The sequence below is a fragment of the Pogona vitticeps genome, chromosome 4 (genome assembly GCF_051106095.1).
Source record: "Pogona vitticeps strain Pit_001003342236 chromosome 4, PviZW2.1, whole genome shotgun sequence".
In the NCBI taxonomy this organism is placed as follows: domain Eukaryota; kingdom Metazoa; phylum Chordata; class Lepidosauria; order Squamata; family Agamidae; genus Pogona; species Pogona vitticeps.
Window position 1 is genome coordinate 238,194,766 of NC_135786.1, and position 20,322 is coordinate 238,215,087.

Below are 20,322 nucleotides of genomic sequence, written 5' to 3' on the forward strand. Positions count from 1 at the left end.
AGCCCAGCTATACAGATCAAACAATGAATCAAGTATTAAGAACCTTGCAGATGTAAAGGCTTCACATGATTAATTACCCTGTGCTGGTCATTTCAGCCCTTGCCCATTCAGCCTCCTCCTCTGTTCAATCTATATGCAGAACATACCATTCAGAAAGCAGAATGAGATCCAGGAGGAGGGGGACTGAAATTTGCTGGTGGAAACATAAATAATTTTAAAGATGCAAATAACACCATATGATCAGCAGAAAGTAGCAAGGACTTGATGCAACTACTGATGAAAGAGGAAAGTCTGGAAGCAAGAAAGCATTTGAACATCATGAAGAGAAAAATAGTGACTTGACTACAGACAAATTACATGACTTTAACCTTGATAGTGGAAAAAAAATTAGGATTTCACATTCCTTGGTTCAATCATGAATTGTAATAGAGACTGCAAGCCAGAAACCAGAAGAAGACAGAGACCTGGAAGGGCAATTATTAAGGAGTTAGAAAATTATTAAGGGCAATTATTAAGGAGCCTTATGTGTAAAAGATGTGTTGCTGGAGGCTGAGACCAAGATTGTCCCTATTGTGATATTCCTAATTAAAAGGTCTAGACATGAAAGCTGGACAGTGCAATAAGTGGGTGATAGGTCAAATCAAGCTTGAAGACTCTCTAGAAGCAGTTGGCTAAACTGAGGCTCTTGTATTGGGGGCACATCATGAGAACACAAAACTGACCTGGAAAAGATGATCATGCTGGGAAGGCAAGAAGAAAAGAGAAAGGCCAAAACAGGAGATGGGTTGTCTACCTGAAGGCAGTCGTGGTGTTGGGTTTTCAAGATCTGAGCAAAGCCGCTCATGACCAGACTTTTTAGAGATCATTCATAGAGTCTCCATGAGCAGCAAGAAATTTAGTTCAGCTCATTTATCCTGCTTTATTAAATAGGATGATAGATGATGATCAGAAATCTAGGCGACCCTGTCAAATTGAGTTGAAATACGATGGCGAAATCCCATTGCTACGTAGTCCCAACAAGAGTAGGCGCATTGAATCATCAGCTGGGTAGATGCTTTTCTAAACCTGTGTATTTCTACAGGATTTAGCTGGGCTGAGTGGGGGGGGGGGGCGAGACCCTTTCGTACAAGTATGCCCACCTTCCTTCACGTTGCTGAACCACTTAACCTCATCCGAAGCAGCAGCGGATCCCGGCCAGCCCCTGTTCAACCCGTTTTAGACCCAGGTGAAGAACCTGGGGTCAGGTATGTGTGCTCAAAGCCTGCAGTGGGGCCGTTCAACGCGATGATCCAAACCGGCCTGAGGACTGCTGCCCTTCAGGAAGTGGGCCATGCGGAAGGGAAAGGGTCACAGCCCCTGCTTTCTCAGCTTCTGTCCCTGGTGTAGGATGCCCTACAGAGCTTTCATTGGGGAGAAGAAAGGGAAGTGGACAGGGATCCATCTCCATCTTCCATGACACATGGAGAGAGAGAGAGATTATCCACAGATGGCCAAAAGAGATATCCAAAAAACTAGCACGCTTTTTTGCTTTGCCCTCAAATCTCAACCTCTGTGCCGGGGTGGGCAGCTGGGGCCCTCCAGACATTTTTTTAGCCCCTGTGCCCAGCTCCCATCACCTCTAACTAGCTGATGGGGTGCCACTGCATGAGATGTGGTCTAAGAACGTCGGGAGGTCCACCGTCCCTATCTCCCACTCCCAGCGTTGGTGCAGAGATTTGCCGGATGAGGCACCAGGCCAGAGCATGGATGTTATGTTCCATGGGTGGGAAGACCCATGGCAGGAGAGAGCTCCTTTCCAGAGTTTTCTCCATGACAACGGCTAGCCCTCAGCTACCGTTCTTCACCGGGGACCAATCCATCTGGGCCCGAAAGGTGATCCCAAGGAGCCCTCGGTGAGCTTCTTGTTGTCTAAGCAGTGGGCAACTGTTGCTTGGATCCATGCTCTCTTAGGCATCATATGAATGTGGGAGTGGCTCCCCCCCCCCCACGTTTGATGGCGTCCTTTCAGGTTTTGCAACCGGTGAGGCATCATTTCATCTGGATGGTGAGCTGCTGGCAAGTGAGATGGGACAATGTTCACAGAATCATTAGATCGCCGTCGGGTTGGAAGGGACCTGGGAGGTCTTCTAGTCTAACCCCCTGGCCAAGGCAGGAGACCTCCTACCACCTCTTACTGTTGTTCGTCAAGCAGCATGAAGGGCCTGTTTGGACAGAGAGCATGAATGCAGCATTTTGGCCAGGTGTGCCTCTCCCAACCCCATCAGCAGGGACGTCTCCATTTCCACGAAGGGTTGCCAAAGCCCACCCCCCACACACACACACACTGGCTGGCTACACACAAGGCGTGATGCCACAATTGTAGTGACATCAGCTTGCTCCCCTAGAATTCTGGGAACAGACAACAACAGGCTGGGAAATCCTCCGGGAAACAGAGAACAGGCAGTGTGCAGGTGAGCCCCATTTTCTGCACAAGTAAAATAGTGGATCGCAGCAGAGCTACAACATGCTTTGGTGGTTGTGGGGTTTTTTTGGCTGTGTTTTGGAGGTTTTTCTTCCTAATTTTTGTGGCTGGCATCTTCAGAGAACAAGAGCTAGAACTCTGTGTTCTGGTCTAATGAGTGGGATAGTTGAATATTTGTAGCTATGTGATCAGCTTTTTGTCCTTTTTTGGGAAATGGGATGATGATGGTGATCAGAGTGTTTTTTGTTATGGGTGTATTGTTATGATAAGGGGGGAGATGGTCTGTCACTGTGATTGACGGGTGCATGTAGTTAGTTAGTCTTTTGTGTGCAGTGATCACCGATCCTTGTGGCTGGGTAGAGTTTGTTAACCTTTCTTCAGGCTGTATTTTTCAGTGCTGGGAGCCAGGTTTTGTTGAGTTTCAAACTTTTCTTCTTTTTTGTTAAAGCTCTGCTGGTGTTTGTGGATTTAAGTGGCTTCCCTGTGTAGTCTAACATAATGACTGCTGGTGTTGTCCAGTACTTCTGCATTTTGAAATAGGATTTCATGTCCAGCTTGTTTCAGGGCATGTTCAGCTACTGCTGATTTTTCCAGTTGTCACCATCTGCAGTGATCATGGAGCCCAAGAAAGTGAAATCTGTCACTGCCTCCATATCTTCCCCTTCTATTTGCCAGGAGGTGACGGGACCAGTGGCCATGATCTTAGTCCAGTTCACCTCGGAAGTTTACACCTTTTGTGCTCTACTGGTGCAACCAAATTTGGGCCATTATATACTAAAATCACTCCATAAAAATGTTTGCAACAAGGAAAAGCATATTAGCAAAGAAGGACAAAGTTTCCCCATTAACTCCCCGTCCTTGGCAGTCCCTTTGCCTAACACCTGCCTGTGGAAAAGGTCTTTGCTGGTGAAAGGAGAGCTGGTCTCCTTTGGGGAGGAGTTTTGCAGGCTGGGAGCAGCCACTGAAAAGGCCCCTTCTTACATCCTCTGCAAAGGTGGTGGTGATCAAGAGAAAGGCCTTCCCCAAAGATCTTTTTAAAACAAAGGAGGTTCATGAGGGAAGATTGCCTGGAACGGATTTCCTGACCACGAGGCTTGTTTCGAAGGCTCCTTGCTGCAGTGGTTTCCTTCCTCTTCTGGAGGACTTGCACGCTCACACCAGTGCCCGAAATCGGGCGCTCCCACCCGGCGCATAGTCGCTGCTTTTGAATGCTAGAATGAATCAAGACGTATGGCTAGGACACAAGGTGGGAAAACATGGCTAAATATATTTATTCAGAAAGGGTGTTGAAGAAAACCATCAAATTACAGGTACTGGAATCTGAGCACATTAAGAAAGAAGAATTACCGTAATATCTAACCGCTTAACTCCGTATAGGAGCACTTAAAAACAGGAGCAGGCAGAGCATGGCTCATCAGATGCCATGGAACGAGAATCCTGCTCAGGTCCAGCCAGCCTCGCCAGTGCTGAGGAGGGCTACCAGTTGTTTACAGACAACTCAGAAGTAAACCCTTCTCCTTTTATTAGGGCTTACCCCTGGTGAGAACAGCAGCAGTCATGAAAACGAGAGGAGCCGATCTATCTCGCAGGGTTGCTGAGAAGATTATTTGAAAAACAACAACAGCCTCGTGAATGATGAGTTGGAGGTGGGTTTGATAAATGCATCCTCTACACTTCTACAAAAGGCTCTCGCATAAAGGGGGCGGGGGGGGGAAGAAACAGTCTTCTTAAACCATTTAGTGACCAGATGAATATCCCAAAGCTTAATCATTTCAGATTATGTAGTATAGTAAAAAACACTGTACAGGAAGAGGTGCAATCACCAACGTGAACTACACAAAAATGCAGCTGGCAAGTGCTAAAATTCAGACTTGCAACACGGGGGGGGGGGGAAACGGAAGGAATGTGAAGGGGATAATTTTACATTTATTAGAGGTGGTTTCTCAGAAAGACTCAAGATGTCTTATACAATTCAAAATATATGTGGCTGTTAAAAGACAACAAAGTTCTAAAGCCGAACCATAAAGCATGGACAGGTAAATGGACACGCAATGTTATATTTCTAGGAGAAAATGCTCTCGTTTGCGTTTTTGTCTGTTGATTTTGTTTTGTGTATGGAGAGAGGAATTCCAGTTGGCATTGTCAAAGGCTCTTTTTAAGGGGTAAAAGTATCCCGTCATTAGTTGGTCTTTCGACAAAATGAAAGGTTTGGTAGGAATTTTTAAAAGATGACAGGGGGATGAGAGACATAAATATTGTTGCAGAGTTTTGAATTTCTAGTTGAATTCCTTTATCTGTGTAAGAGGAAGTGCAGAGATTCACCGAGCAGAATTAGCTTCAAGTTCCCTTTCCCCTTTTCTCATTATCTGGCACTTACAGTCTCAACCACTTCCTCTGAGGCATTATTAGGAGAAAGTATAAAAACCATTGCCTTTTACTTACAGTTGAACAGGTAACAGCAAACTAAGAACAAACACGGCTGCTTTGAATAACCAACCTCGACAGCCCCTCTGTTTGCTTTCAGGAGACTCATAAGAGGGGGAAAGAGGCTGAGCAAAGAGGTGGGTCTCCCTTTGAACTCAGAGGCAGGGAAGAAACGATTGGTTAGTGGTAAATAGATTGACAGTCGCTCCGACCCAGAAAGGTCCCTCTCCGCCAAACCAAATAAGGCAGCATGTGAGAGTGCAATAATTCCAGCATCTGTGAACCAGAGTCCTATTGAGGTTGCGCAGCATAAACCAGCAATCGTGGAAGCAGAGTGCGTGATCTTGCCAGCTCTTGTCTGGCTGGCATCTTCCCTTGTGTGATGGGCAGATAGCTGGCAACCTGGTATTTCATAATAGGATTCAGGCTGTGCTTTTTGTGCTCTTTAAAATCATGTTTTTAAAAAACATTTAAATTTTCCTCGACCCTTCCTGTTTCCCACGGTGGAGTATGAGGGCAAGCGTCTGGCCTCTGAGTCCACTGACCTCACACGCTTCTGCTGTCCCTGAGGCTGCCGGTCCAGGTGGGCCTCCTCTTCCTCCAGGAAGGTCCTCCTTGGCATCTCTCCATTTCTGTCCCTGTTGCCTTTCAGTGAGGTTGCCAAAACAGCTTCTCTGCCTCTAGGAAATGTGTCCAAGCCCTGGCCTCGGCTCAGAGGCAAGTGTGGAAAGATGGGACGACGCTTGCAGGGTTCGGGGGGGGGGGGTCGCCTGAGAAAGGCGAATCCTACCGCAGGCAGCTCCCAGACTCTGGAGCCTCTTAACGCTCGGTGGGACGAATTGACATTTGGTAAGTGGAGGCGTGGAGAGATGATGGCGAAGGTCGGAGCAGCCTAGACTCTTTAAAACTGAGGACTAGACGCTTGAAAGTAAGATGGAATAGGAGAGAAAACCAGTGGAAGGCATTAGAGGAGAAACATGGTATGGTTATGGAGACGAGAAAGGGGGGGGAAAGGGTGATCTGGGCACCAAGAAGATTGATTGAGGCAGGTATGGGGGGGTGAATAGCAGCAGGAGGGGTATGCTCATATAGAGACGGGTTTGCGGCCAAGGCAGGGCTGTGCTTGCCCCCCCCCCCTTGAGAACAAGGACTTCCCGGCTTCCCTCTAGACCCCATTGTGAGAACAAGAGGGGAAGGTCTGACCCACGGCCTTGCTCTTCTCCCCTCCCAGAATGGAAACCTACGACAACCAGAGCTGGTGCTCCTACAGTAACCAGAGTGAGGATGATGAGGACGAGGACAGGGAGGGGCAGAGCCGCCGTCACCACCTCCACTTGGCCAAGGCGCGGTCCCGGAGCTCCAGCCGCTCCCGCCGACGATCCTCTTTCCTGGTGGACGAGCTGGACATGCTGATGGACCAGGCGGCCACCACCCTCCAGGCCGCCTGGCGCGGCCACCTGACGCGGCAGCGCCTGGCGGCCGAGAACACAGCCGCCGCCACCATCCAGGCTGCCTGGAGGCGGTTCCTTGCCCGAGAGTACCCCACGCTCCAGCGGGAGTGGACGCCCTACCGGCCGCCACGGCACGGGCACCGCCAGTGGACACCTTCCCCGGCCACCTTCAGGGGGGAAGGCCGAGCCCGCCGCTGGGCCAGGATGGATGATGACCAAGCGGCGGAGGTCATCCAGGCTCACTACCGCCGGTACGTGACCCGGCGGGCCTTCGTTGAGACCAGGCAGGCGGCGGTCACCATCCAAGCGCACTGGAGGGGCTACCGGGTCAGGCAGGAGATGGACCTCCGGACGCGGCCCTCTGGCCCTGCTCGGAGCCCCCGGGCCGCTGGCTACGGCTACCGGCCTGGCCCTTCCGCCTGGGTGGGTCCCTACCCGAGGAAGCACTGGCGCAAGTGCCTGGTGGGAGACCCCGAAGAGTGGGCCAGCGTGCTGACCCCGGGCCAGCACCGGCCCAGGGAGCGAGAGCGACGGACGCCGGACCGGACCAAGAGGTGCCCCGACTGCGGCCGGTGCACCAACGTCCGTGTGCTCGTCGGGGTGGGCAAGGGCCGGACCTCTGAGTCAGAGATGGAGGAGGAGAGCGAGGGCGAGGGACACGTCCTCCGCTCCCCTTCTAGACGGCGGCCGAAGCCCCGGGAGGCTCAGGACCGCCTCAGGCAGCACCCCGACCGGGGCCACGTGTCCTGCAAAGTCCACGGCAAAGCTCGCTACTCCAGCCCCTGGCAGGTGGGGACGGAGGACCAGCCCCGGAGGCCAGGGGGGAGACCCGGAGACCCTGGCCTGCACTATGCCGCTGCCACCACCGCGCACACATCAGTTCGGTTCACGCGGGAGCGGACGACCGTCCGGAGCCTCTCCTCCACCAGCCTGCAGCCGCCGGGCCCGTTCTCCCCAGGCGGCACCGACTGGCTGTACGAAAGCTTCGGGGCCCGCCGGGTGGGCGAAGGCCAGAAGCGGGTGTTCAAGACTAGGAAGCAGGTGTGGCAGATTGCGCGGGCCGCGACGCTCATCCAGTCCTTCTGGCGGGGCTGGAAGGTGCGCCAGGCCCTGCGGCTGCAGCAGGAGGCGGCCACCAAGATCCAGTCCGCCTACCGGGGTTACAAGACCAGGATGTACCTCATCGAGGTGGGAGTGCTGAGCGAAGGCGATACAGAGTAAAGCTGCTGTGGGAGGAACCGGGGCACTGGGGAGGGGGGCGCTGGTGGTTGCTGGATGCACGCCCTAACCCCTGGTCCTTGCCTCCCACAGCACCCCTAATAAATGGATCTTAACTAGCTGTAAGTGTCTCCGAAACCCATGCTTTGGGGAGAGAAACCGCCCACCCTCCTTCGACGGGCAACTTTGAAAGAGCCGCACCGAGTCCGACCAAGACTTCGGCAATGCGTGGGTTGGTTCCCCCAAACCAGGCACCCCAGTGGGAAGCTCACCGGCAGGGCACAGGGGTCGTGGGACCCTTTCGATGGGGCTGCAGTGAACTGGGTTTCGTTGAGACCTCCTTTTTGCAGGCAAGCTAACTTTGGGGTAGGTGGAAGATGGCCCAAGCCCCAGGGGGTGAGCTTGACTCCAATGCACGGCCGTCACTCTGGGAAATCATTTGTGGGGGGGGGGGGTGGACAAGCAGTGGGTTAGGGAGAAGGAGGGACGACTGTGCGGACCCAAAGGGACAAGTGCCTCTAAAACTCAGTCAGGAAGTGCCTTTTGAACCCCCCCCCCCTCCTGAGTTAACCTTAGAGCACATTGGCTGCCTGGGATACCAGGAAGGCAGCCTTCCCCGTCCCAAGGGGCTCTCATCCATGTGAGTTAGAGACTACGAGTTCCACAGCCAGGACAGGAAAAAGAGGCTTAAATCCCAAAAGGGTTACCTTTGAGAAAACTTTACACTTCAGGAGCCAAATGGCAGGAGACCCTAGAAGGGTGGCATAGAAACCAATGAAAATAAGTTGTAGCCCAACGTATCTTGGGGAAGAGGTCAGTCTTAAGGGTTTTGGCATCTTTTCACCCTTGGTTTAAGGTCAAAGTGTCTGGCTAAAACAATGACACTGTTGCCTTTGTGCTTTGGGCACACTGCGAGGAGGCAAGGCTCTGTGAAAAGACAGTAAAGCGTGCAAAAGCCGAAGATTGCAGAAGAGCAAGATCAGAGACAGATGGACTCCGTAAAAGGAAGCCACAGGGTTTACTTTGCAAGACCTTAACAAAGGACCACCACGGCCCTCTGGCGGCCACGGATCCACAGTGGCCCTAAGGTGGAAGCATCCTGCAGGCATGTAAGAGCCTCCTGCTTGAGAACGACTTGAATTTCTCTGCTAGAACAGGATAGGAAGTACGGCCTGTTTCTGTGGCATCCTTTCTTTGTGGGATTTCATTCCCAAACCCCAAGTTTTTAAAGGGCCAGCTTCTTCTGGGAATTTAGGCCTCTTTCACAGTGCACCGAAGACGGCAGCCTAAATGGTCATACTTGTTGGAGGTGCAGCCCTCTTTGTTTGAGCAACAGCAAAACCCACAGCGCAAATAACGGTGGCACCCATTTCAACGTGAGCATTTTATAGACTGCAATCCACATCTTCCAACGCCACGTGAGTTTTTAATTAGAATCCACTGTTTCTTTTGCAAGAGGTGGGTTGCAATCTATCCAAGTCCATGCTGCAATAAATGTGTGAGACATAAACACATTTATGCATTGTCCTTTGCTTTTGCTGCTGCTGACATAAATTTAAAGAAACAGGCAGCACTTACTTTCACCTGGCACGAGCACTTTCATTCACAGGGACATTCATTCCTTCTTTTTCACTTGATGCTTTGTCTCAAGGATGGAGAGACATGATCCCCAAGAAGCTTCCTTGTGCTTGTATGGTTTCTTGAGGTTTCCTTTCAACCAGAACATGTGTTATGATTGGTGGTGGTTTCTATGTACAGTACTTCAGCTTATGGAAATTCTAGGATTCAAGGACACACAAGTGGGTCCTAGATCAAATCAAGCCTAAACTCTCTCTGGACAAAAACATGACAAAACTGAGCCTGTTCTACTTTGGGCACATCCTGAGAAGGCGGGATTCTCCAGAAAAGACAATAATGCTGGGGAAGGTGGAAGGGAGCAGGGAAAGAGGATGACCCCAATACGAGATGGACGGACTCCCCCAAGGAAGCCACAGGCTTGAGATTACAATGGCTAAGGTGGTGTGGCTGAGGAGGGTTGCCATACGTCAGAAGGAATTTGACAGCCAATATCAAAAACGTGGAACGCTCTAATGGAGCATTCTAGGTATGCGAGATGTTCGAATAGTAGTTTCCCCTTGCCCCCTATTTCCATGGCCAAGCGGGGATTTGAAGCTGTATCCCTTAACTCCTACTGCAGCACTCTTTCTGCTACATTATTTAATTCCTCTGCCTAATGTCAGTATTCAGAGGTTAAACAGGACTCACTGGTGGGGAGATGAAGGTGCCCTTTAGAATTTTTGTTTTTGAACTACAGACCCCAGAATTCTCTCTTCCGGGAGTTCCACTTGACCCAGCCACTTAAATTTCACTCACCTGGAGGAAGGCCCGGCTCCCTCGCCTTGATGGACAAGAAGCTGGAGTTATCGAAGCAAAATCCGCGTCCGGCTTCAGCAGTCCTTGGGGGTCAAGGCACTGAGAGGCCCAACGCCTTGGCTCTGAGGGTGGCCAGCAGACAGCAAAATGGGGGTGGTGGTGGCAGAGGCTGACCAGGTGCCAGGGGCTGGCTTTGCTTGAGTTCTGGGCCTGAGGCAACCATCTTGCTCTTCCTAATGGCCAGGCCAGCTGCGAGTCTAGGCCAGGCTTGGAGAATCTTTGGTCCTTCGAGTGTTCTGGATGGTAACTGCTATAACCCCTTACTACTAGTGGTATTGGCTACCATTGCAGTTGCTGGATAGAGCATTTGGAGGGCCAATTTTCTATTCTGCGAGATGGAGTAAAAAAAAAAATCCAATTCTGAAGCTCCCAGAATTTTCTAGAGCTCCACCTGACAGCCCATGCCTATAGATGCCTAACTTTCACTTACCTGGAGAAAGGCCTAGATCAACGCCTCCATCACCCTAGCTTCCTGGTTTTTTAAAAAAAGGCAGGTGCTAGGCTATGTAGACCTTTCTCCAGGTGAGCGAAAGGCAGAGATGTCTGTCAAGTGGGATTCCGAGAGTGAAGAATTCTGGGAGTTGAAGTCCACACAAAAAAATCAAAATGGCACATCCTTCCTAGCAAGTCCTGTTGAACTGAAAGGTTTGGGCTTCTGAATAACGAGGTTCATCCTGCAGGGCAGGCACTGCAGGGTTGTTAGCATTAAGATGCACATGGAACCGCTTTAATGCCATGCTGCATTAATGCTGCAGCGCCACCGTGCCTCAGCTGTGACGGTGGGCCCTTGTATGTGGAAGCCAACTTGTGTCTCAAAAGGCTTCAAAGTCCTTTGTTCGCTCCCTCCTCACACTAAAAAACAAGAAAGACGTTATAATAAGCTGTAAGCTGAAGCAACATCTAAAGGAATGGCTACTGTCGTTCAGAGCTTGGAAAGTTACTTTTAAAAAGAATCCCTTCCTACTGTGGTGCTTGGAAAATGATCCACTGTGTTAATCTCCATAATGGTGAAAAGGTAGTCACAATCACTTCTGCACGCTGCTTTTTGGTTACTTTCCAAGGGAGAAAGAAACCACCTTGGGGGTCCTTTTAAAGAGCAAGGAGAGGTAAAAATATTTTAAATAAATAAAAATAAAGAAGTTCCTGCTGATGGCGGCATTTCTGAAACCCACACTCTACTTAAAAAGAAGGGGTAGCTAGTTTCAGATAACTACATGACTTGTAGTTGCTGCCAAGATCTCTTTCGGTTCTGCGGATTTTGTTCAGTTGCCACCGAATTGGCTGGTGGTCTCCCAAAGCACTTTGGGGTTGCCTTTAGACCCAGCGCTGAGTACGGGCGCTCCGAGGCCACCAGGGGAAGAAAGCATGGATGTTCATCTTGAGGCCAGCTCTCCTCTTTGCCGGATCTGTCCGATTTGGCCCCTTCCTCTGGCAGAACAGAAGGGCCAGACTTTTGCAATGAGAACAGAAACAGGGGACTTGAGTCACAGGACTGACTGTCTAGCTGGACTTAAATTGCACCAGCGACCTGACTCGGGGTTTCCCCCACCCCACCCCAATGACTTGGACCCAACCCATGACTCAGAACCCACCTATCTCTCCCTTTTTTTCTGGTGGAAACAGCTTGGGTTTAATAGGGACTCGAACTCGAGACTTGGTACCAAAGGCTCGGGCTTGGGACTCCGACCCAAAGACCTGCCAACATCCTTGCAAGTTAAAAGGCCAAAACCTGAGAACACGTTGCACTAGAGTAGCCCCATGGAGTCAGTGGGGATCTGGGGGAGCCAGCTCCTCTTGTCAGTGTTATTGATTCCATAAGCCTACTCTAGCTGTGCCTGGCCATTGGAATTCAGCCCTTATGTTAAAAACTCTCCAGAGACCATTCAAACGGCTAATTTTAATCCGAGAACCACAAGGGATATCTTAGAACAGAGAACCTGGAGATCCAGCGTCAGAAGGCTTTTCTGCTCCCCTCATTTTTTGGGGGGGGCTTGTCTTTGCAACACCCCCCTCCTTGTGAAACGGAACCCACTCACCCAGCCATCCCAATTCAGATGACACGAGAACGCGCTTCTCCATTTCCTTCTCTTCTGAGAGCGTGATTAACTGCCTGTTTCTCTTTTGTGGGTTCTCCTCCTGAATCTTTATGATTCTGCATTGATGTCAATTTTGGCTGTGTGCATTTTAGTTTTATTTTTAATGAGAGAGACCGTGAGCACAAAAAAGGGCAAGGTGGGCTAAAAATACCTTGAGTGAATAAATGATAAATAAAACCTCTACCCAACAGACAACGCTTGGTTTTTTTTCCCCCTTTTCTGCAGACTTCAACCAACGAGGTCAGCCCTGGAGCCAGGCTGGCGTGTGCTCCGGCCGGCGAATTTTGGGTTGTGCGCGTTCCTCCCAGACAGACGTTCAACGGCGCACGGATGGAGCCTGTGTCGCTGAGCTTCCTTGCAGGGACTTGTAATGCCATGTCTTATAGGCTCGGAACATTGCTGTTTGGGTGCAAGGGAGGCGTCCCAGGTTTTTCCCCCCTTCTAAAAGATAGCTTTCAGCTAAAATATATGGGGTATTTGGGGTGCCGTGGGCCCCCTCTGGCGGTCGGAACGCAGCGCCTGCAACCTTTTTCAGTAATTATTTTTGTCCCTCAGGCCAAAAATGGCTCCCACCCTTGCTTTTGAAGGACGCCCGGGATGAAAGACCCCCATCTTTTCCGCTATGAATCCGTCAGTCCCTTAATCAATAAAAGACACAGACCCCGGGTGCCCCCTCCCTTGCACCCGCCGCGCTTTATTGGCCCCTCTCTCTGAACAAGTCAGGACGGCTCCTGAACTGCCCCCACGGAAACCCCCATTTCCCGCAGCTTCCAAACCCCTGCAAAAAACATATTGTGTAGCACCAGCGGGTTGTGGAGTGGTGGGGGCGGAGAAGGTGGGGTGGGTGGCTGTTCCTGTGGGGCCCACACGTGGTGCAGTCCTGCTTTGTATCCCTCAGGGATGTGGACGTTTCTTCTTTTCTCTCTCTCTCTCTCTCTTTCTTTTTCCAAAAAGGGAAACACACCGAATGAACAACCAGCTTCCCATTTGCCACCCCCACCCACCCACCCACCCCGGCGTGAGGGCTCTCCCATCTCTGGAAAGAACTTGGGGGTCATGTCTGGACACTAATCTCTCGAAGGGGTGTGTGTGTGTTGGGGGGGAGGCAGGAAAGGACGGGTCTGGTTTGCACAGTGTACGGCTAGCCCCACTTCCTTCTCTGACCTGCATCCCCCGCTGGCCTGGGGAGCCACTGGCCTTACGTTTCTGTGAGCCCCACATCCCGGCTGTTCACAACGGAGGCATGCCGAACGGCCAATGGCTGCTTATAGGGAAGGGAAGTGGGGGGGAGGGCAGCCTGCCCATCAGAACCCATCTGTTCAGTATCCCTCCACGCCTTCCTGCCATCAGAGCAGAGCCATAGAAGGAGAGGGGGCGGGCGGGCTTGTGAACTGCTCCCCAGTTTCCATTGGGGCACATCCCAGGGGAAGCAAAGGGATGCTTACTCCCCCCACCCACCCCACCCCACCCCACCCCACCCTCAAGGAATGGTGGCAGAGTTGCTGAGAGGTCCCCACGAGGGGTACGGTTCCTCTTCGCCCGCTGCGAAGGAATCCTCTCTTGCACCCATCACCAATATCATCATGGATTCCACCTCAAATCTCCTTACATCACACTGAAAGCAGAACCTGTCAGGAAGGCTGGATTGTGGGGGCGGGGGGGCTGGGGGCGAGGGGTGAAGGAGGAGGCCACAGCCGCTCCCCTGGGGAGTTCCGTGGCACCAGCCCGTGGTTCTCCCCCCAACGTTTCAGCAGTGGATTTCGTAAGCAATCTGAGGCTGGAACATCACCCCCTGGTTGGCAAACATCTCGCTCGCTTCCGGGGGCCCGTCCTCTTCCCCCTCCAGGGTCTGGGTGGCTTGGTCTTGCAGCGGTTCGGGGAAGACCCCCACCAGGCCTTGCGGGTCCTTGTAGGTGGCAAAAAGGGGCTTGTTGCGGTCGATGACGAACATCTCGTGGCCCCGCTCGTCCCGGTACTCCTCCAGCTGAGCGAAGGTGGTGGGTCCGTCGGAGTAGTCGTTGACGTAGAGAATGTTCTCCTCCTTCTTCGCCTTTTTCCGCTTGCGGTGCTTCCGGTAGATCATGATCACCAGGAGGAGGGCGACCAGGGCCAGGAGGGAGATGGCCACCGCGATGGCCGTCTGGGTGGCCATGCTGAGGGCGTTGAAGTCCATGCTCTCCAAGTCGTAGAGGGGCTCCTGGCTGATGTCGACCGAGGCCGGGTAGCCCCCGGAGGCCTGATGCTGCTGGTGCTGCTGCTGCTGTTGCTGGAGCGAGAGGTTGACCATCAGGTGGAAGAGCATCCGGGCGGTGCCGCCGGGGTTGGAGGCTTCGCACTCGTATTTGCCGGCGTGGGTCACCGTCACGTTGCGGAGGAAGAGCATCCCGCTGCCCGTGTCCGACTGCTCGAAGCGCTCCCCCACGCTGCGCTCGCTCAGCTCCACGGTGCCGCCCGGCGCCCAGGCGCCGCTGGCTTTGGAGCTCCCGGCTCGCCAGTGGGCCAGCTTGCGCCAAGTGACGAGAGGCTGCGGGTATCCCGACGCCTGGCAGGAGACGCGCAGGTCGTCCCCCAGCCGGGCCGTCGCCTCCGGCGGCTCCACCTGCACAACAGGCGGGATGCAGACCAAGCTGTTCCCGGAGATGTCCACCAAGCTTTGGTAGGCCAGGCGGGGCGGCTCCGCGCAGACGATCTTCTTGTCCAGAGGGCTCAGCAGCCGCTTCCCGTCCTCTTTGATCCAGAGGTTCAGCCAGTGTAGAGAGCAGTCACATCGCCAGGGGTTTTCTGCCGGGAGGAAGAGAGCCCTTAAAACGGCACCCACAGTCTCAAATTCTGGAGGTCCAGCTCATCTCACGCCCGGCTTGCCCGCTCAGTCCCCAACAGACACACACACACACACATACACACCCTTTAGGGAAAGGGATTGGAGCCAGGGGTTCTGCCTCCATTATTCACTCGGCCTGCTCTTCCTATGGGATTTGGAATAGCATGGAAGAATCGCCCACCGAGAGCCCCTTCTCTTTCACAGCCAAACCGGTCTGAAAGACAGCTACAGCTTCCGCACCGAAGAAATCTGGGAACTGCAGTTGTGGGTGGCTACCGAGAAGCCTTTGCCAGAGAACCCTAAGCCCTCCCTTTGCTGGCCTGGGGGGTGTGTGTGTGTCTCCTGTTGCCTTGGGCTTAAGAGAAATTTTATTCCATTGCTACAAGTATGCTCGGGGGGCCGTGTCCGGTGGCCGCTGGCTAGACCTCTGCTTCTCCACTCAGCTCCCCTGTAAACATGCAGACGAATCAGGAGGACCGGACAGGCCGGTTCTCTTAATCCGCACCACCTCTTCCCCCTCCCCATGTTCTTCTTGGTTCTTCCATCTCTTGTTTCCACCTGGCTCGATAAATCTCTCCCTCCGTTCCCCTTCCCCCCCCCAAGTTTCCCAGCCAGGAACGTAGGAGGCAGGGGGCAGCTAAAGAGGCCCGTGGGAGCCTGGCGGAGGCGAGAGGGGGGCTCTCCCGTCCTGTGGTCTCCCTCACCTGTCAGCCGCAGCACCTGCAAGCTGATGAGGGGCTGCAAGGCAACCCGGCTGATGGTGTGCAGGTTGTTCTTGCTGAGGTCCAGCAGCGCCAGAGAGGAGAGGCCAGCCAGCGCCTGCTGTTCCAGCATCTCTATGCTGTTCTCCTGCAAATGAAGCTCCTGAAGCCTCTGGAAAAGAAGGAGAAGGAGGAGGAGGAGGGCCCCATGAGTCACTGGAAGCAGAACTCTAACCACGCCAGGGTTTTCAACCGATAGCGCCCACCATAGCTTTCCCCATTCCCCCCCCCCTTCACCAGATTTCTTAATACTCCAGATTGTTTTGAGTCAAGAAAACAGACCCATCCTGATTCTCTCTCCCTTCTTATCCCTGAGCCGCACGGGAGGCAGGAAGCCTCAAGATGTGGGTCTCTCCTGAAGTCTACATTTCAAATAAACACGGTGGTGGTGGTGATGGGTTTAGCCATAAAGTAATGCCTTTCTCCTTCCAGTCCCCTATTTATTTGCACTTCGTTTATGTGGATGCGTCAAGACGGCACCTGGGAGATTCCACACGTCCTTCCCTTCAGATTCCATTTATTTTATTTTATTTATTAACTTAAAATATTTTATCCCATCTTTCTTCTTTAAAAGAACCCGAGGGGGCTTAGATCATTAAAAAGACAGTATGTAGAAGCTAAAAACAATAGGTATACAAATATTAAAAAAGAATTAAACAAGTATTGCATTAAAAACAGTAATAAAATCAATTCTTCCTTCCTTCCTTCCATTCATCCATCCATCCAAAATCAATTCTTCCTACCTTTTCCTTCCTTCCTTCCATCTATCCATCTAAAATCCTTCCTTCCTTCCTTCCTTCCTTCCTTCCTTCCTTCCTTCCATCTATCCATCTAAAATCCTTCCTTCCTTCCTTCCTTCCTTCCTTCCTTCCTTCCTTCCTTCCTTCCTTCCTTCCTTCCTTCCTTCCTTCCTTCCTTCCTTCCTTCCTTCCTTCCTTCCTTCCAAAATCAATTCTTCCTACCTTTTCCTTCCTTCCTTCCATCTATCCATCTAAAATCCTTCCTTCCTTCCTTCCTTCCAAAATCAATTCTTCCTACCTTTTCCTTCCTTCCTTCCATCTATCCATCTAAAATCCTTCCTTCCTTCCTTCCTTCCAAAATCAATTCTTCCTACCTTTTCCTTCCTTCCTTCCATCTATCCATCTAAAATCCTTCCTTCCTTCCTTCCTTCCTTCCAAAATCAATTCTTCCTACCTTTTCCTTCCTTCCTTCCATCTATCCATCTAAAATCCTTCCTTCCTTCCCATTCCATTCCATTCCATTCCATTCTGTATACTCGCCAGGCTACTCTGGGTGGTTCACAACTCCTTCCCCCATTAAAAAGGAAGGAAGGAAGACAAGAGAAGCCCAAAGCACCAGAGCCATCTTGCAACTTGAGGGCCATCACAGGGGAGACTTGGGTCGGCACTGGGTTCTGTTGCTCCCCCAAGGCTTACCTCCAGGTCGCAGAAGGTGAAGTCAAGCAGCCGGGTGATCTGGTTGCCGGCCAGGTAGAGAACCCGCAGATGCTCCAAGCCCTTGAAGATGCTGCTGTTGATGAGGTGGATGCGGTTGCCATTGAGCGCCAGTTCCAGCAGCCGGTTCTGGTTGCGGAAGGCCCCCGGCTCCAGGGCGGAGATGGTGTTGTTCTGCATGTAGAGGTACTGCAGGCCTGAAAGAGGGGCTAGGTCTTGCTGGTGGATCTGCGTGACGCCGTTGTCCTGCAGGAAAACTGTCTGCAGGGAAAGGAGCAAAAACAGACACGCATGCAGTCATGGGAGCAACAAGAGGCGTTAGGAAGGAATCCCATCAGACTTTGAAGCTCTGGGAAGGATACTCAAGGACTTTGGGGCCCAGATCATCTTCTTGTCCATCCTACCAGGACTCAGAAGAGAAACAGCTTCCTGGAAGATGGACTGCTGGCAAGTGATGAGTTGGCCCTCACAAGAATGGAGAAAAAAGTGTTTGGCCACAGCATGAAGACCTTCCTCAGGAGGGCTTTAAACTGAATTGCAAGGGGGAGGGAGACACAAGCTCAGAGATAAAGATGAATGAAGGCTTATGTACCAAACAAAGGAACAAACCAAGCACCTTTAATGGGGCCCAATAACAATCTTCAAAATAATGTAGGAAATAGAGCATGCTACAGATAATCTCCAATGTCAAGAGTAGTGGAAACAAACAAGAAGAAATCTTAGTTCAGGAGAGAGAGACAAAGAGAGAGAGAGAGAGAGAGAAGGATCAAAATGTACTAAAGGTAAAAGAAGCACTTTGGGGGTGGGGGAGACCAAGCATCCATCATCACACCTAAGCAAACAAACCACTGTTAGTTGTTTATTTACTGCCTAAAACTCTGTAATCTGATCTTTAGTCCAAAGGTTCTCAGCATTTGTGGCAATAATGATGCCTACAATAAAACAGGATGTTACAGCACAGCAAAAACTGTATTTTTCCATGTATATGACTATACTTTAGTCTAAAATATTTAAACTAAAGATTGAGGGTCGTCTTATACACAGAAGTAAGCTGAGGAGATAAAAACAAGAGAAGGGGAAAGCAGGGATCAAATTGTTCCTGCAGGGCTTTGATCCCTGCTTTCCCCTCCACTTGCTAAGCCTTAGCAAAAGGAAAGCAGGGATCAAAGCGCTGCAGGATGGCTTTGATCCTTGCTTTTCCTTCTGCTCACTAAGTCCCATGGGGCTTAGCAAGTGTAGGGGGAAAGGATCAGAGCAATCCCATGGATGTATAAGGAGGAAAGGGATCAAAACGATCATGCAGTTGCGGGACTGCTTTGATCCCTTTCCCCCTCCTTTTGTTAAGCCCCGCAGGACTTAGCACAAAGAGAGAAAGCAGGGATCAAAGCAATCCTGCAGTGCTTTGATCCCTTTCCCTCTAAACTTGCTAAGCCCCACTTAGATTTCTTAATTTTGGGTTAGAAAAGGTGGGTCTTATACACAGAAAAATACGGTAGCTTTAAAATTGCCTATGTCACACTGGGTTCAAGCCACAGATGTAATGGAGAGGTGCAGCCCAAAGGGTCTGGCCAACTCAAAAAGCATTTAGGTGGCCCTGAGAAAAACGTGAGAGGTTTGTGTCAAGATGAGCCACCCTAGAGAAATGGCACAAGGCGATGCCACTAAGACAGCCCCACCCTTTGGCTTGCTTTTGAGGGAAGGGGTCCCCAAGTGAGACGTTTGTCCTCTGAGCATCCCTGCTGGTGGAGAAGGCCTGGGATTGGGAGCCGATTGGTCTCCTCTGGCTTGAGGCTTACCTGGGTGGAAGGAGGAATGCTGGCCGGAATGCCCTTGAGACCCAGAGAGCCACACTCCACGGTCATGCTGTAGCAGCGGCAGGTGGCGGGACATGCGCGGGCCTGAAGCGCCATGAGCCCCAGAAGCAAGAGGGAGACCAGGGGGCCCTCGGCCGGGGCCATCCTAGACGAGCTGTGGGCCAAAAAGAAGACACCAAGACGGATAAGTGAGAGCCCAGAGGGGACGGGAGATGCTCCACAATGATTTCAGAGAAGCAGACGACGCCGTTTTTTGGTCTCTGATCAGCAACAACCGCAGAAAGAAAAGAAAAAGGAAGTTCCCTGTGGCACCACGAAAACCAACACAAGGACTTCCAAGTGAGTGTCTGCAGATGAAAACCTCTCCTTCACGGAGACATGAAGGAGAGGTGAGGCAGGGGGTCCCGTAATCTGGGGTGCCCAGTCTCAGAACACCCCAAATCTCCACAGTGCCTTTTATACTTTGGAGTCCGTTCACCGGAGTCCGTTGCTAAACAAACAACGTGACATATGATTTTATGATTTTATATATTTTTATACTGTTTTGTTTTATTTTGTAAGCCGCCCTGAGTAGACATGGTCTAGAGGGGCGGGGTAAAAATCAAATAAATAAATAAATAAATAAATAAATAAATAAATAAATAAATAAATAAATAAATAAATACCGGCTTTTTGGACCAGAAAACCCGGGCACCCTCAACACCCCAAACCCTCCCCCCCATGGTTATGCTGGCTTGTGGATTCTGGGAGCCGTCGTCCTAAAAGGTCCGGCTTCCTTGGGCCCGCGTTGCAGGCCGGCAGGACCAGCGTGCTGCCAAACACTATCTTTCTGGCATGACACAAAGAAGTTTCTCCAAACCAACACGTGGCTCTCAAAAGCAGTTACAAACCTGACCATTTTCCTATACGGGAGCCAAAGAGAATCTTCCATCCCTCATGGCTTGAAAGCCAAATACAATAATCTGAAGTTAGAGAAAACGGCAGCCAGTCTTTTACAGAACGGGTGCAGCATGCCCTCGGGTCATGCTCCGGACAGACATCCTTCTCCTTCTGGACTGCGATACCTTCAGACCGAAATGAAACCTAACCCTAACAGCCGTAAAAGCCTCAGAATTCAGCCCCCCCCCCGGCTGTCACCCGTTTGCCAGATCCACAGAGCCAAGTCTCCAAGAATGCAAGTACCCGTAAGTGATGCTTGGATCCTCGTCTCGTGAGTAAACCCCTTAAGAGGGCTGGACTCAAAGCGGGCTCCTCCGAAGCACGAGGCACTCACCTGCAGGTTCGGCGCCCAGCCGTCTCCACTTCCCTGCTGGCCCTGAGCAAGGAAGGGACAGCTCGGTAGCCGGTAAACCCATTAGAGGCTTTGCCCGTTGTCGCTGGCAATCAGGG

The 20,322-nt window shown here is 51.5% G+C and overlaps 2 protein-coding genes across 3 annotated transcripts in view; one reads left to right on the top strand and one right to left on the bottom strand.

Moving 5' to 3' along the window:
• The first annotated feature begins 1,112 nt into the window (after positions 1–1,112).
• On the top strand, positions 1,113–7,675 carry LOC110091277 (uncharacterized). Its single transcript, XM_072999443.2, has 2 exons — positions 1,113–4,107; positions 6,117–7,675. Exons 1-2 carry the CDS (start codon positions 4,094–4,096, stop codon positions 7,555–7,557), a joined length of 1,455 nt encoding a protein of 484 aa, XP_072855544.2. The 5' UTR covers positions 1,113–4,093; the 3' UTR covers positions 7,558–7,675.
• Positions 7,676–11,869: 4,194 nt separating this feature from the next.
• LRRC24 (leucine rich repeat containing 24) overlaps positions 11,870–20,322 on the bottom strand; it is a 32,879-nt gene continuing 24,426 nt past the window's right edge. For both annotated transcript variants that reach the window (XM_072999440.2, XM_020815340.3), the window contains exons 2-5: positions 18,916–19,087; positions 17,102–17,380; positions 15,609–15,777; positions 11,870–14,864 (exon numbers count right to left, since the gene is read on the bottom strand). In XM_072999440.2, coding sequence (XP_072855541.1) covers positions 13,831–14,864; positions 15,609–15,777; positions 17,102–17,380; positions 18,916–19,087 — 1,654 coding nt within the window. In that variant the 3' untranslated portion in view covers positions 11,870–13,830. The remainder of the gene's footprint in view (positions 14,865–15,608; positions 15,778–17,101; positions 17,381–18,915; positions 19,088–20,322) is intronic.